This window comes from Toxorhynchites rutilus, chromosome 2, assembly GCF_029784135.1.
Source record: "Toxorhynchites rutilus septentrionalis strain SRP chromosome 2, ASM2978413v1, whole genome shotgun sequence".
Classification (NCBI taxonomy): domain Eukaryota; kingdom Metazoa; phylum Arthropoda; class Insecta; order Diptera; family Culicidae; genus Toxorhynchites; species Toxorhynchites rutilus.
The window spans coordinates 330,097,738-330,115,048 of record NC_073745.1 but is presented as its reverse complement, the minus strand read 5'-3'; the positions used below and the strand labels follow the sequence as shown (position 1 = coordinate 330,115,048).

The window sequence follows — 17,311 nt, the reverse complement described above, 5'->3', positions numbered from 1 at the left end:
AAATACGAAATACGGAATACGGAATACGGAATACGGAATACAGAATACGGAATACGGAATACGGAATACGGAACACGGAACACGGAATACGGAATACGAAATACAATTTTTACATTACATTCCTTGCACTCACGAATTGTCACATTCCAATTTTAGTTCCATTTGCTCTATTAATTCTCGCGTTATGCAGAAATTTGTGTTTCTTACTCTTTGAGAGGAGGAAGAAGTGTCGAACCACCATAGAAACACTCCTTGTCTCCTTAACCCTTCACATGCCAATTTTTTTTCCATTTGCTTGATTAGTTCTCGATTTATGCAGAAAATTGGGGTTTATTTGTATGGCAGAACACCACCCCCCCTCCCCCCTTAGAGAGAAGGGATGAGTGTTGAACCACCATCGAAACGTTTCTTGTCCCCTGAAACCTCCATATGCCAAATTTGGCTCCATTAGCTTGAATAGTTCTCGAGTTATGCAGAATTTTGTGTTCCATTTGTATGGCAGTCTCCCCTTAGGGAAGGATGAGTGGTCTGAACCATCATAAGAACTTGTACCGGCCCGAAAAACCCCCACAAATAAATTTTCACGTCGATCGATTCAGTAATTTCCGAGTCCATAAGGATCAGACAGACAGACAGAAAGACAGAACTCCATTTGAAATATATAGATAAACTGAACGTTCTATAAAAAAAACAAGAAGTGAATCATATCTGTGATATAATCGCAAGGTGGACGTAGAACTGCCACTGGAATTGTAATCATTTGTTTGAAGTTGCACTCGAATCAATTTTCAATGATGTTCTGTTCTCGTTTTTAAGAGACTATAACCCAAAGGTAAGTCGTCCTTTAATTCTCAATGAATGAATGAATGTTTTGAAATAACGCTGAAAGTTTCACTTGATAGTGTGTGAGTGGATGACTATAAGTGTGGAATTACGTATACATGGATACACATTAAATTCAACTCTTGAATTTGTTGGTGGTCCTGAATAGAATCGAAGCGCCTTGATTTTGCAACCGTGTTATATACAGATTTGTGTTTGTTTTCAAGGCATTTTTTACAATAAGTAACAAGCATATAACGCGTAGACATTTTATCTTTCGAATCAAGTGTTTATCATACCATTTCGTTCAGCCAGCAGAGAGGTAATATATCTCAAACTCTTGATTTTCCAATGTAACGCTCTCATTTTCGACACATTGGACTTACACCCCAGAATAGAAGTAAAAGACCTAGTCCTACGTCAAAACCTACTCGACATGTATTTCCGCATTAAGGTGTTTAATTATTTAAATGGTTATTATCGATTATCGTTGAATTTAAATACTTCATTACATCGAGCCATCGAAGAAAATATACATAAATTTCTTTTAAACTGAGTTTGCGGTTCCGTTAGCACTGACAATCGCTTATTCTACCTTTAAAAACAGATCATCAACCAACAGTTCGGCTCATTTTCTCCAACCGCAGATAACCTCGAGGTTAAATGTCACTTCGAGTTAAGGACACCGGAGTTCGTGACCCAAGTCTTTTGCAGGAGGTTATCAAGTCTTCTGCAAAAGTGTGCTGCTCCGTCTTCAGAAACATGAAGTTGTCAAGTGCAATGGATCTTGATCGTTCTCGTGAGAAGTATATTTTCCGTTTCATCATTGTATACCGCAACATAGAGTATCAGTTCCCAGTCTAACAGGCCAATCAAATAATTGCAGCCTGGGTGATTGTAACATTGTGTAAATTTGCTCGATTATTGTAATTTTCTAAACCATAGGCGTTACACTGCATCTCATCCGAAATCTGTTAGTTTTGGGTAAGCATGCAGTAGTGGTGCGGTAAATTTTGTTGCCGACACTATGATCACGAACGCAATGTTTGAGGAGACACATTATTGTCTTAGCCTTACGTCACCTGGACAAATGAAAACAAATGAACCGTCGATCGCCAATCACTGTGGTGACACTGCACCGAATGATCAACCGAACTCTAAGCGTGGTGGGATACCCGCGAAGCCTCCCAAGCAAAAGATTTTAGTCAACGTTTGGTCGCGATCGCGTTCGCACGGTTCAGTTAGTACCTAAGGCGCTAGTTCAAGTAGCATAAAGTTGTGGTCGCCACAAGGGAGTGCTTTGAAACCACCGGCGTGACACGCTACCGCGAATTGTTTGTTTATTGTTTGGTTGCGCCTGTTTTGGAGTGGCTGTTCGTGACATCGAAAGAAGACTAGTTTCAAGTTTTGGGCAAAAATTAAATACAGAAATACGGCGGCATTGTGTTGATAAAAATCAGGGCACCGTAAAGTTACGCAAGCGTTTCTTCGTGCTGAAGTAGCGGATTTTGTGTGTGTGTTGTTTTGAAAATATCGAGCATGAGTTTTGGAATTCATTTGGTGAAACATTAATTACTCTGGTTGAGAGAAAATTGAAGTCATCATAAAAGTTTGGGTGAAATCGGGTTGGAGTGATACGGCTGAAAAACCAAACCCAATAAAGTGAAGCAGTAGAAACGATAATGGAAGCCAAGGAAATAGTTCTGATCACAGGTATATCAGTGTTTCTTTAATTTAATGGCATGCAAAAAGTCCATAGTCATTGATCACAAACATAGAAAGAAGTCATTTTACTTTCAAATCTTCGGCGGAAGTACAAAATGAAGATAACTGTTTTTTTTCGGAGACCATCTGAAATGAGACGTTATTGACCGGTATCATGGGAATTAAGAATGTTGATGAACCTTGGTGACATTTTCAAAAATGCACTGAGAATGCATGAATTAACTTTCGAGCGATCAAATATAAGAAATAACACAAACTTGTATTCGAATCGTTTTCTTTTCAATTTAGTGACAAACTATTGCGAAAAAGAATGACCTAGAGCTACCTTTCTGAAATTAGTTGTTTCGTGTTCGTCATTTAAATCTGGTTTCTCGCCAAGGATGTACCCTAATTCGCACATAATCCCTATTCGTAATTTGATTTTAAATCATTGAAATAAGCGTTTAAGATCTGTTGAGGTTCCTGTGAATTCTGCTGCAAACATATTAGGATAAATGGTCATAACACCAATCTTTTATCGAAAAAAAAAAACATTTTTCTGATTTGTACAATTCACATGGTGCTAGATGTGTACTATGAGTGACTGAACTTGTTTTCCAGTTTTCTAGTCGATTGCGTTGCAACAAATGACTAGAATTGGTGTTTACAGGTATTTTTTTTATCTTTTGTTGATTCTAGTGGTAATTTTAGCTGAATTTAAATGAATTTACGTACTATTTGAATAGCATCCTTGATGATCATTGTTAATGCGCTTATACCATTCGTGAACTCAGTAACATATTAGAAACAATCCTACAAAATTTGATGTTCCTTACAAAAAAAATAATTTGACTTCTATTCTGTTTCTCATTGAATTTTGGCAAAAGGCCAATGGAAAATATGGGGTTAGTAATAAATTAATTGTTTGATGCCAAATGTCTTAAAATCGCATGAAACGTCGAGGTTTACTGTTATCTCGAAATTTTTTTTTTCAAAAATCGGCTTTTCAGACAAAAAAAACAACCAAGTGCCAAAAATTTAATTTTTGACAAAAAATTTTTTTCGAGATAACAGTAAATCTCGACGGTTCATGCAATTCTAAGACATTTGGTATCAAGAATTTGTTTTTGAAAACCCCAATTTCCTCCCTTGAGTGATTTTTCGATTTTCAGTAAAGTTTAATTTTGACATTTGCGACAATAGTATAGTTGATTTTATGCAATGTCAAAGGTAGACCCGGCAAATTTCGTCCCGCCCAAAATTTATGTTTTGCTATCAATACCTTCAAACATTCACGTTCTCTTACGATCATGGGTCCAATAGTAGAAGTGTTCATTGATTGATCTTCTAGCTGACCCTTTAAAATTATCTTTCACTATAAAATTCCTAGTAATTCTATCATCATGCTATCAGATTATTTTCAAACACAATTCTCGTTCTAGATTTTTCAACCACTTGCGAATAACATGTTTCTCCGTTATATGGAATAAATGTTTGATACTGAAAATATGATAGAATTAAGACAGCCCTAAATCGGACAATTACGAGTTTTGCTTCTATCAACACATTCGGTCATTCATTTTTATTTATAAACACTCAACTCTCCTTTACTCGATGTTCTGTATCTCGATATTTTTTCTAACTCGATGAAATTAATACCACCTTTGATTGATTTTACAAGCATTCTTTTCTCCATAACTCGATACATCCCTAACTTGATGGTCCCTTGGATATCGAGTTAGGGAGTGTTGATGGTAGATAGAAGAAGATATAGGAGTGCGTTTTATTACATTAAAATCTGAAATAGATTTTGAACAAAGATCAATTTCGTTAGCGCAAACATCAAATGGATTAACAACGCTTGTCACTATGTAATTGTAGACCATATGGGAATTTTTTGAATTTTCCCATTTTCCTTCATAAAGGGTGTGTCACATCAAATTGCATCACGGAAAAAACGCTGTAGAAATTTAATTTTTAGGAATTATACCTTCAGCTTTCGCTTATAATCAGATAAGAGTGTATAGATCACGTTGGCCATGCTTCACTGTCAATTTTTCGTAAATTTGGAAAAATGTCGTCGAACGAAAAAGAGCGTCGTGAATTAATCCTGTGCACTCATTTCGAGAATCCGGAGTTGTCACATCGGGACATCGGTAAGATGCTGGGAATCGTCCAATCCACGGTCAGCAGAGTACTAAAACGATACTTCGAGAACCTAACCATCGACCGGAAGGTGAAGAACGGCAAAAATGGATGCTCCGTCAGTGAAAAAGATGACAAGCGCGTAGTTAAGCAGTTTAGACGTGATCCGAGAAGTTCGGTCCGGGATGTCGCCAATAAGCTGAATTTGTCAAGTTCATTCGTCCAGCGGACCAAGCAGCGGGACGGCCTGCGTACATACAAGGTTCAGAAGGCTCCTAACCGCGGCGAAAGGCAAAACATGGTGGGGAAGACGCGAGCCCGGAAGCTGTACACCGAAATGCTGACGAAGCCGCATTGCCTGGTAATGGACGACGAAACCTACGTCAAAGCGGACTTTCGTCAGCTGCCGGGCCTGTTGTTCTTCTCCGCAGAGGACAAATTCAGCGTTCCGGACGAAATTCGCAAGCAGAAACTATCCAAGTTTGCCAAAAAGTACATGGTGTGGCAAGCGATCTGCTCTTGCGGAAAGCGGAGCGCCCCCTTCGTGATGACCGGCACGGTAAACGGGCAGGTTCATCTTAAGGAGTGCCTACAGAAGTGCTTACTACCACTATTGAAGCAGCACGAGGGCCCGACTATCTTCTGGCCGGATCTCGCTTCGTGCCACTATTCAAAGGACGTGTTGGAGTGGTACGAAGTCAACGGGGTCACCTTCGTGCCAAAGGAAATGAACCCGCCCAACGCGCCGGAGCTTCGCCCAATAGAGAAATATTGGGCGATTATGAAGCAGGCCCTCCGGAAGAACCCAAAAGTTGTCAAATCGGAGGCGGACTTCAAGAGAAAATGGATTTCTGTTCAAAAAAAACTACAACCTGACGTTGTACAGAACCTTATGGACGGGGTAAAGAGGAAGGTGCGAGCATAGTATGAAGTATGAATGAAAAGAAAATGCCAAAAGCTGTTTAATAGTTTTTATTTTACTGTCTAAAATTTTCAAAACGATCGGTCTACTGGGCGAATTTCTACAGCGTTTTTTCCGTGATGCAATTTGATGTGACACACCCTTTAGTTCTCAGAAAATTTTAAATTGTCATATTTGGTTGAAATATGTGTAATGTTTTTATGGGACCCCCTCTCCATTCCAGAGGAGAGACGGGTATCATACCATAATAGAAACATTTCTCGTACCCAAAAACCCTCACGTCGCCCATATTTGCCTTCATTTGCTTGATTAGTAATCGAGTTATGCAGATGTTTGTGTTTCATTTGTATGGCAGCCACCCTTAGAGAGAGGGAACCACCCTAGAAACGTTTATCGATCCCTAAAACCTCTATATGCCAAGTTATATACAGTAATTCCATGTGAAACCGATATAGTGGTTCTCAAATTTTCGTGAATAGTGAAAGATTTGTTCTTTATCGCAAAATATTGAACCGGTTTTTTATTTTTTCATTAGGGTGCTAATTTCCATTTTAGGGTGGTCCGTAAAATCTATTTTTTCACCTTTTTTTCCCAAAAATGACTTTTTTCGAAAACACATAACTTTTGAACTACCGAGCCGATTAGGATGATCGACATATCAAATTAAAGACAATTAGTTAATATTTTTTAGAAAAATATTATACTTGCAAGAAAGTTGGATTTTGTTGTTGTATTTATTTATTGTATTTGATTTTTTCACATAGAACTATGTCTTTGATTTCTATTAAGGCGGGTCACTCTACGAAAAATGTAACGATTCATTAAGAGTTTTCAAACGCATGTTACTTCAAATCGTTATTGCGACATATGTTGTGTTATATACCATCAGACAGGAAATTTTTTCAAACAATTTTTTTTTGCTAAAAACATGAACAGTGAATATAGTAAAAAGGTTAACAATTTGACGATTATGTTTTGGGTATGTTTTCTTTCGATTGCTCATCACTCGCTTTCCTCTCCGACGCAACGAGCAATCTTTTTGCCTAAATTCGGGCATTAACTCACAATGTGAGCTTATGTGTATAATGAATTATTCTCCATTCACCGATAAAAGGCATTTATCAGTTATTGCATTGTTTGTTCCCCAATCAATTTGTGCTCAATTCACGGTTTTATCGTGTAGGGGAAGTGGGGGCATAGTGGTCATGTCCATTTCCAGCGTCCACATACCGATTTAATTCCCGTTTCTCGAAGAATATTATAGGTCTACTCATTGTTGTTCAAGATATGAAACGGCTTTTACTATAAAAATTCAAAATAGTACACTTTTCATCATTAGAAAAAAAGGTGAAAAATCGAACTTTTTTTTTTTTGCTTGGAGGTAAAGTGGTCACCTAGTGGGGGCAAAGTGGCCACCCGCACATATCAAGCTAAATGGGATATATTTATGCGTTTTTTTTCGTCCAAATTTGTTCAAATCATATTTGAGATAGTAGGTACATGTATGAAATAATCTTGGCCTATTCACCTAAAGTCTCAATTTAAATTTTCTCTTACATATAAAAACGTAGTAAGAAACACATAACGTTCCACATAATGAGGCTTGGTTTAGTTGGAGTGGTATATTTATCCAGGGTCAAAGCCATAAAAGGATCTTCTTCAAGAGCAGAATGTGATGAGGTAAAGGGTGTGTCACATCAAATTGCACCACGGAAAAAACGCTGTAGAAATTCGCCCAGTAGACCGATCCTTTTGAAAATTTTAGACAGTAAAATAAAAACTATTAAACAACTTTTGGCATTTTCTTTTTATTCATACTTCGAGCCCAAGCCCGTATGCTCGCACCTTCCCCTTTACCCCGTCCATAAGGTTCTGTACAACGTCAGGTTGTAGTTTTTTTTTAACAGAAATCCATTTTCTCTTGAAGTCCGCCTCCGATTTGACAACTTTTGGGTTCTTCCGGAGGGCCTGCTTCATAATCGCCCAATATTTCTCTATTGGGCGAAGCTCCGGCGCGTTGGGCGGGTTCATTTCCTTTGGCACGAAGGTGACCCCGTTGGCTTCGTACCACTCCAACACGTCCTTTGAATAGTGGCACGAAGCGAGATCCGGCTAGAAGATGGTCGGGCCCTCGTGCTGCTTCAATAGTGGTAGTAAGAGCTTCTGTAGGCACTCCTTAAGGTAAACCTGCCCGTTTACCGTGCCGGTCATCACGAAGGGGGCGCTCCGCTTTCCGCATGAGCAGATCGCTTGCCACACCATGTACTTTTTGGCAAACTTGGATAGTTTCTGCTTGCGAATCTCCTACGGAACGCTGAATTTGTCCTCTGCGGAGAATAACAACAGGCCCGGCAGATGACGAAAGTCCACTTTGACGTAGGTTTCGTCGTCCATTACCAGGCAATGCGGCTTCGTCAGCATTTCGGTGTACAGCTTCCGGGCTCGCGTCTTCCCCACCATGTTTTGCCTTTCGTCGCGGTTAGGAGCCTTCTGAACCTTGTATGTACGCAGGCCCTCCCGCTGCTTGATCCGCTGGACGAATGAACTTGACAAATTCAGCTTATTGGCGACATCCCGGACCGAACTTCTCGGATCATGTCTAAACTGCTTAACTACGCGCTTGTGATCTTTTTCACTGACGGAGCATTCATTTTTGCCGTTCTTCACCTTCCGGTCGATGGTTAGGTTCTCGAAGTATCGTTTTAGTACTCTGCTGACCGTGGATTGGACGATTCCCAGCATCTTACCGATGTCCCGATGTGACAACTCCGGATTCTCGAAATGAGTGTACAGGATTAATTCACGACATGGTGAAGCATGGCCAACGTGATCTATACACTTTGCCCCCAAACATGAAAATAATTTCTATGCTAGTTAATTGCTGAGATTAAACAAAATATCTGTTCACCTCTCCTAGAATATGTCAACAGTCGTCCAAACTGATGATTTGTCCAACATATCAGATTGAATAAACTAAATTTCACGAGAAATTCCTTAAATACCATGCGCACAGAATTACGGCCGAATGGCTATCGAGAGAGTAATTTCTGTTTTTATTTGTATTATGACATGCGACAGCTCTACTGAAGTACAGGGTGACTCAAAGGTCATTAAATTCTTCAAACATAAGGTAACTATCAATACGCCATCTATAGTCAATAGTTATACTACCAAACAAGCAGGTGACCACTTTGCCCCCACTACCCCTAGGTCTTACTACTAACAATTTATGTAATTGAGGTCCAGGATGTCATAATATCGAGCGTGTTGTTTGGTTATGTAAAGAAGGCAATTGCTGAATTAAACTAGCTGTTGATTTAGAAGTTTGATAGGGTATCTCAAGCGTATCAGATTATGATAGCTAGAGTAGGGGCGATGTTAATATTATGTTCCCCATATATGTGTTCCTTAAAAGCCCGCACCACTACCTCGAATGCACTCTCTCCTTTCCTTTTCCTATACATAAGCAATACATAGCAACCAATAAGATCAGTTCACTACAGCAGCTACAGAGCACTAATGGCCATAGAATACTCAATATACATCACCGGGCTATAAAGTTATTACAAATGGTATTTATTCAAAGAAAAAATATAATTGAGTGGAAAAACTCCAGAAAATATTTTTTTCTTTAACTTCATTCAGTTTTTATGGTCATTTTAGTCAGGCTCCTCATTGATGCTCGGTCTGTCAGACTTATACGCGAGTATAAGAGGGTTAAACATGATACATGATTACTTTTTATCTTCTTCTGCATAATTGAATAAACAGAAGAAAAGTGTAGCAATGGCTTCAATAGTATTTTTGGGTGCATTTTTCAACGGATTCTACCACGTTCTCTCATCTATCCCATTTAAAGGATACAAGTTCATACAGCAAACGGTTATTTCTAGGGCTTTCATTTGATGTATCGAAACAGAAAAAATTACATGTTTTGCACAATGAAAAAACTCAATCCAAATGCAATTACTACACCCTATCGCAGTCCTATGTCAAGATCCCGTTCGTGCCCTTAGGCTCAGACCCATCAACCTTTATATTTTCATGGTTTTGGACTAAAGGGCGCTCTATATTTTTATATATTTTTTGAAAGCTGGGGTTTTTTTCATAACATATCCAAAAATCAGAGATGTGATTTTTGTCGTTTTGAAGTTGAAATTTTTCAAATTCAACCGATGAACCGAAAATTATGTTTTTGCCTTTTCTACCAAAAATGTATTTTTCAAATATTCATAATTCCTCACTATCCAGATAATTGACATATAAAATTGAAAAAATATTATGCTTGCGAAGAAATTACATAGAAATCGCATAGATCTAGTCTAGTTGCATAGAAATATTGAACGAATGCTGAAAACAAGTTAAATTTTAAAAATCATTACCCAAAAACTAAAAAAGACACATCTTTGGTTTCGGGAGCTTTCAAGAAAAAATATAAAAAATTATAGCGTCCTTGGTCCCGAGACCATGTGAACTGTGAAAAATAAATACAATCGATAACTACGAAAACAAAATAATTTTGTTTTGCAAAATTTAATATTTTTTAAAGAAGACCTGCTCATTGGCTTTAATTTGATATGACGATCATTTGAATCGGTTAAGTTGTTCGCAAGTTATGACATTTTGAAAAAAAAAACATTTTTGGAAAAAAGGGGAAAAATGATTTTTCGGACCTCCCTAAAATGGAAATAAATATAAAAAATAAAAAAAATCGGGTCTAATGTTTTGCGATAAAGCACAAAATTACCTATTTACACCAAATCATGTTTGGCATGTAATGGCTGTATATATCAGGGATGGCCGAACGGTAGTCCGCGGTCTACCGGTCGCTCGCGTAGGTATTCCTAGGCGCCCGCCAGCTGGTCTAGGATAGTGTCACTTCCAAACGCAATGGATTAAATATATAATCCCACTTTTTGCCGTGAATATTTTATAAGGTTTAGTTATAAGGTAAGAGTAGATTTTTCATCATTAAAGTGTTCGTTCTAATATTTTCTTTCAGATTGTTAGTTATTTAATATCCAGTTGTTCGATTATAGCTTGTAATAAAGCAAATGATTGTCACTAGGAACAATTTCAACAAAGTTTGCTCCAGGAATATAATTTATTAAATGACCCATTGAAAATGGTGGAAACATCCGGCGTAAGGTTTCGAAAATTAATAAAAACTGAATTTATGGAGAAAACTTCGCCTTTGAAGACCGCGAATGCGAGTTTTAATGCATTATTGTTATTTCAGTTTCAAAACTATGATAAGTAATGTGAATTAATTGTTTGGTTTGCTTGTTGCATTTCTGGTGTTTTGCTCTGAGAAACCTTTCGGCAACGTTTCAAAATATGAAATTCGTCGACGTTCAAGAATGAACTGGATTCGATAAGATTCTATCGATTTACAAAATACGAAAGTTTGCTCGGTGTGATAGTCATAGGGATCGAATCGACAGTTCGATTGAATTTACATAATAGGGTTCAATATTTCCGATAGAGGGTCCCTATACCTCTAGGTAATTGAGGGATACAATAATCATCTTCAGTGAATTTTTATGGAAAAGAAATGCTTTGTATGTTCATAAATGACAATTTCCTTAAAAAATCAACGATATTGATTCATAAGACTTTACAGAAAATAAAATATTACGTATCAATTATTTAGTAACCAATAATTATTTTTATTTTATAGAATAATTCATCATTGAATATTTATAAGTATGACCCATGTTTTTCCTTCAATTAACACGTTGAGCCCCGCGTCGGTCCCTAGGGGCCGACGTTGAAGTTTTTGGCAGGAAAGTGCTAACTGACTGGGACGGACAGTTACAAAATAAGAAAATAAATAAATACATACAAACGTTTTCGGATGTTTTACAAAATGTGACTACTTACTAGTCGAATTTCTGACTAGTTTCTATTCATCCAATAAGTATCTTTGGGAGCTGGAACTGACACTGATATTGTGCAAACGCTCGTGATGCGGGTTGAATGGAAAGCGCAGCAATAAAAATTCGGGGCTCAACGTGTTAAGCCTCCTATACTCGAGCATACAGTTTCACAGACAGACCAAATTTTGTTTTGAGGAGGCTGAATTGAAAGACTATTGAAACTGAATAAAGTTGAAGAAAAAGTATTTTCTGGAGTTTTTTTTTATTTAATTATAACTTTTACTATTTTAAATAAATACAAATAACGCCTATAAATGCACAATAGCAGAATTACAGAGACAAGCACAGCCTGTGATACCGTGCTCGAGTATACGGGTTATGATTTTACGCGCGAGTACAGGAGGGTTAAAACTTTGGATGTGTTGTACTACATTCATTTTCTGATGACATTTTGATAGAGTCAACGTTGGTAGACCGCCGCCTAACATTTGAACAATTAGTTGCCCGTAATGTCCAAAAGTTTGGCCATCCCTGGTATATATCGTCGAACTCGATTATATACAGCCAGATTTACTGACTCTATTATATTACAGTTAGAATTTTGTTTATATTTCTAATATATATTAATAGCAACTATGAGCTGAAATCACACCATCAGCATCAATATATGCATGGAACACTAAGCTGCGCACAGGAAGATGTGCTTGGAATGCTTTGTCAACACACAAACAATGTGTCTTGTCTCCAATCTAGACATGCGAAATGCGCAACAATTGAGAACAGGTTTTCAGCCACTTCCACCTGATCACTGAACACTGAAACGCATTTCATAACACCGACTGGAGCTGAATCATTGATCTCGTTTTCATCGAAAACCGCCCAGCTAATCCGAAGACATTCTTCGACAATGAAAAAGTGAAACAACTAAAACCCTGTGTTGTCTTACGTCAGACCCCTTTCAAATCAATTTCCTAATACACATTTCAGTGCGGAGATTGATTAACGCCACTGCAGCCAAAAAGTCTTTTATGTACTGTGAAACGAATCTTATGCAATAACATTTCCCAAAAACGAACAAAAAACGACTCGGATTTTTTGTTGCTGTTTCCATCAAGCTATACCGTGCAGCGGCCATCTAAGTCAATCTGTCGAGGGGGCCACGAGTGACAATAGATGACACCGCGTTGCATCCAACTGCAGAAGATGTTTAGGACAACCCGTCAAGGTTACAACACAAACAAGTTAGCCACAGCTTGCACAAAAGCCTCGTGACTAATTATCATCGCGTCGCTATCTCAAGCCACTGTTTCTCACCCTGGCCAAGAAATTACTATAGAGAAAATAAAAACATAAAGGTAGAAAGACCCAATAATACCATAAACCGCGACGATCGCAACGCAACCTTAAGTCACAACGCGTTCACGGTCATCTTTCTCCCTCTCTTGGTACCAAAACAATGCGTGTCGTGTATGGACGTCACTGTTGCGATGAGCGGCGAAGATCTGCCGTGTTTATTATTCACAAGAGGAGAGGATCACGATATCACTTTTAGGGGAGATGGGGGTAAGACGGACATGTTAAGGAAAACTTCAATTGTATCTTTGGAAACTCATGTTTTCAACAATTTAAAAGCAGTTTCTTACAGTTCAATATACTGGTTTTTTAAATAACTCGCCAAATGTTTTATAAAAATGTGTTTTTCATGTTTTTACTGAAATTAAAAAAAGCCGAAACGTAGAACATTTTTACCGTTGCGGGTATAATGGACATGCAGTGGGGGAAACATGGACAGGTTCATAATATACGAAGCGTAGAGGTTCATCGTGCGCGAGAGGAATAATTTCACTCTCTCTCTCTCAGTGTTTGTGCGTCCAGTAACTGAAATAGAACAAAAAGAGAAAGCAATATAAAAAAGAGTTCAATATTCTTCCCTTCACTTTCCGTCATGAATTGGATGTGACTGTCCATTTCAACCCCACCAGTGCAATTATTTCAATAATTTAAATTTACCACTTACGAATGAATTTACTTTTCCGTACATACCTAATATCGCTTCTCTGTCAACTCACAAATCGAAATATATCCATCAGCAAATTCAATTTTGCAATTAAACCACTCAAAATGCTTAATATCGAAGCCGCAAAAGTTACATCCACACGGGGAATCATGTTCGATTTTCGGTTTTTGTTTCTCTATTCTCCTTTTGATCAGTATTCATTGTCATATTATAGAATAGCATGAAGAAGGGTTTCCCATCAACAGAAATTTGAAATTCATAATGCAACTATACAAACCAACCAACTGTCCATTATACCCCCACTGTCCATCTTACCCGCGGCTCCCCTATGTGTGTTGAAACCGCGGGCGTTAAAAATTTAAGCCACAAAGTGCAGACATGGCACAACCGAAGTCTCGCTTCAGAGATAGGCGACGAACCGCGATTTGTCATCAGCGCACGGATGGCATTTTTTTCGGAATGGTTTAAAATCATCAAACGTCGTAACTTGGGATTGACTTTTCCCTCTGTGTTTATTGATTTTATGAGTTCCCTGCGTACGCATGAATTGTTCTCGATTTCAACCAAAATTGAGGACAATGAAATTCCTTATTGTCGTTGTCATTTCGGAGATTTCTCTCATTTTATTTCTTCCCTGAAAACTCAAGATGTAGCAAAGCAGGATAATACCCTGATGGGTAGAAACAGGAACATAATCTGTATAGATTGGGTTATTCAAAACGTATCCGTGGTTTATGTTCAATTTTTAAATGTAAACTTCTTTATTGAAAATTGGTCATTTTTATCTATAATCTTTCGTTATTTTCCGGGTAATTTCATACTTTCATCCGTGAAGAATTTATATTATATCCGGCGAGAACAACGGAGGTTCACGAAATGTCCTGACTGAATACCCTGGAAGTGACATTTGATTTTCGGAATTTGTCTAGTAATTTCATAGTTTTAGGCTAAGGTTAGTTTAAGTAGGTAGCTCGTTTTAATAATTTTAAAATAATTTGAAATGTCCAACATTCAATATCAAAAAAAAAACCTATCATATAAGACATGCCTTTCATAATGCAATTTTTTCATCACTTAACTTGTAAGAACTTCGTATAAAACAGAAATCAAATGAATAAAAAATATTTATGCATTTTATTATCTGTATTATAGTGATTTTCAACTCATTTTTGGCTGGTTCGTCACTTTTTACTTCCATTTTTGGAAGAATGTCGGGAGTGAGAATTGAACTCGTGACCTTTAGCGTGAGAGGCAAGGATGTTACCACTACGCCAGATCGCCTCCAAATATTTATGCAGCCATTCCATACCAAACCGATAAAGTGGTTCTCAGATTTTCGTGAAAAGTGGTAGTTTTGTTCTCTATCGCAAAATATGAGACCCGTATTTTTTTTTTTTTTTTCATAAGGGTGACTATTTTCATCTTAAGGTTGTCCAAAAAACAACTTTTTACCTTATTTTTTTTTCTCCCAAAAATGACTTTTTTCAAAAATTCATAACTTTTGAACTACTTTACCGTTTCAGAGGATCGGCATATCAAATTGAAGCGAATGGGTTAGCCTTTTTAAAAAAAAAACTATTACATTTGTGATGGAATTGGATTTTGTTTTGGTAATTATTGATTCTATTTGTTTTTTTTATAGATTTCATGGTCTCGGGACCAAGGGCGGGCGCTATATTTTTTTGAAAGCTGAAGATTTTTTACATAACATATTCAAAAATAAGATATTTTTTTGTTCTTGAGTTATGATTTTTCAAAATTGATTTTTTTGACCACCCTAAAATGGAAATGGGAACCCTAATAAAAAAATAAAAACACGGGTCTAATCTGAGAACCACATTTAATGGGCTGTCAATGTCAAAACGTCAATCAAAATCAACATTTTCATCATGGTGAAGTACACGAACGAGCAACGCCTAATAATGATTAAAAATCGAAATTCGGAATCGATAGTTGCAATTTTAAGAGCGCTTACTCCAATTTTCGACTGAAATAATCGTCTTAGCCTACAATTTCCTTATATCCCATCCTTCTCCTAAAAATATGTCACCCTCCTAAACTCGAGTACACCGCGAGTAATCGGTTTTCCACCTTACTAACCATAGATGTAAGAAAATTGTTTATATATATAGTTTTAAAATTATATTTAAGAATTCGGCTCCTTTAAACTTAAGTAACTGAGCCTGTAAAAATAAACGAATTAATAAAAAAAATCGTCTTAGCCGGCAGTCTGTGTATAGCTAAGTGACCAATTTTTGAATTGATTCTACATTTTGCATTTTGGCCTTTATACAAAAAGTGTAAAATGTACCGAATTTTCTGGAGTGTGGCCTTCCGCGCGGGAATCGAGCGCATTTGCGCCTTCGGGCGACTCATGTTGGCGCAAAGTGTTATGTTATATTTAAAATTCAAATTGAATGTAAATACAAAATCAAAACCGATGATGATTCCATCTACATAATGAATCTGTAATATCTCTAGAGCTCTGTGTGCTGTTTCGGTTTCTACGGTGAAACGATCACTTGTTTCAGGGCACTTGGCCGTTGAATTTTTCTACCACTCTAAATGCGACCAACTTTTTTTTCTCCCTGCTATGTTCCGAAGGGGGTTTGAATCTGCAGCCGCCGGAGGGCTTTATTACTCGCGTCCGGTCCCACGATCCACGCGCGCGCTCCATTTCAACGGGGCTCTAGAAAAATCACGCGCACACTCCGCACTCCACCGTGGCGTAAAATCAGTGCAGACGAGCGCGCACCAGTAATGATTTATTTGATTTCCACTTGGTTGATTAAATGTGAATGCGTTGTGATTGATGTAACGACTGCCTTGCCTGGCTGACTGGCTGGGCGAAGGACTCCCCCACATCAGCACCGGCAGCAGCTAATAGCATCTCGTTCTGTTTACACGTTTTATAAAATTCCAAAAACACGGCTCTCTTTCCCGAGTCAACATTTGCAAAATCAATAAAGTGCACGCGCAAGGAGGAAACGTGTGCTTAGCAATGTCAGGTTCCTCGGGTTCGCTCCGGAAATGGCTTTAAATTTTGCATCCCTACATTCGTACAATTGGTGACCGTAAAGTGTATATGTACTCCTCTCACCTACATTTGGGCGCTTGCCTATTTGCATTTGCTTCACCCGGACCGGGTTTTTTCGCCTATATATCGACACCAAGCAAACTGTATTTTGTTTGCATGACGCAGTTTTGAATTCAAATGTTGTTATTTAGAGTGAAAAAATTCATCACTCGTCATGGGTTTTGGATTAAAATGATTAGCATCTATTGCGTATTGTACACACTTTATGTATATTTACGATTTTTCACGCAAATATGAATCATTGGCAGTTTAGAAGAAACTGAATACAATTTGAATTTTGAATAATCTAAATTGTCTGTACTTTCAGCTTTAACTCTTTGTAAGGCCGTGCCAACTTTATTACCGTCCAAGAAAAATATTTTTTCCGCTATTGAAGAATTTCATGCCAACTCTCCTGGTCGTTGGCAGCACCATCTCAGATAGCAGCGAACCGTTGTGGGTGTAAAGACATGGGCCATTTAAGCAACTTTGCATACTTGAAATATTCGAAAAATAATTTTGGAAAAGATTTTGGAAAAGCCAAATTTTTTCTTCTTAAATTTTTACAAAAAAATATTACTTAAGAACTATGATACCTACAACATTCATGTCAAAGGATGAAATGTAGGAAATTATTCAAATTTTTACGAAAAAATACCAAAAATGTTTCGGAAAAAAAATTTCGCTGAAAAAAAAAGTTATTTTAATGAAATTTTTTTCCAAAAAATTCTTTGATAAATTTTAAT

At 37.6% G+C, this 17,311-nt stretch overlaps 1 protein-coding gene across 1 annotated transcript in view; it reads left to right on the top strand.

Annotated features, from left to right (window-relative positions):
• The first annotated feature begins 2,015 nt into the window (after positions 1-2,015).
• LOC129767468 (NADPH-dependent 3-keto-steroid reductase Hsd3b4) overlaps positions 2,016-17,311 on the top strand; it is a 33,460-nt gene continuing 18,164 nt past the window's right edge. Inside the window, exon 1 of the mRNA XM_055768412.1 lies at positions 2,016-2,535. Within this exon, the coding sequence (XP_055624387.1) occupies positions 2,505-2,535 (31 nt within the window). The 5' untranslated portion in view covers positions 2,016-2,504. The remainder of the gene's footprint in view (positions 2,536-17,311) is intronic.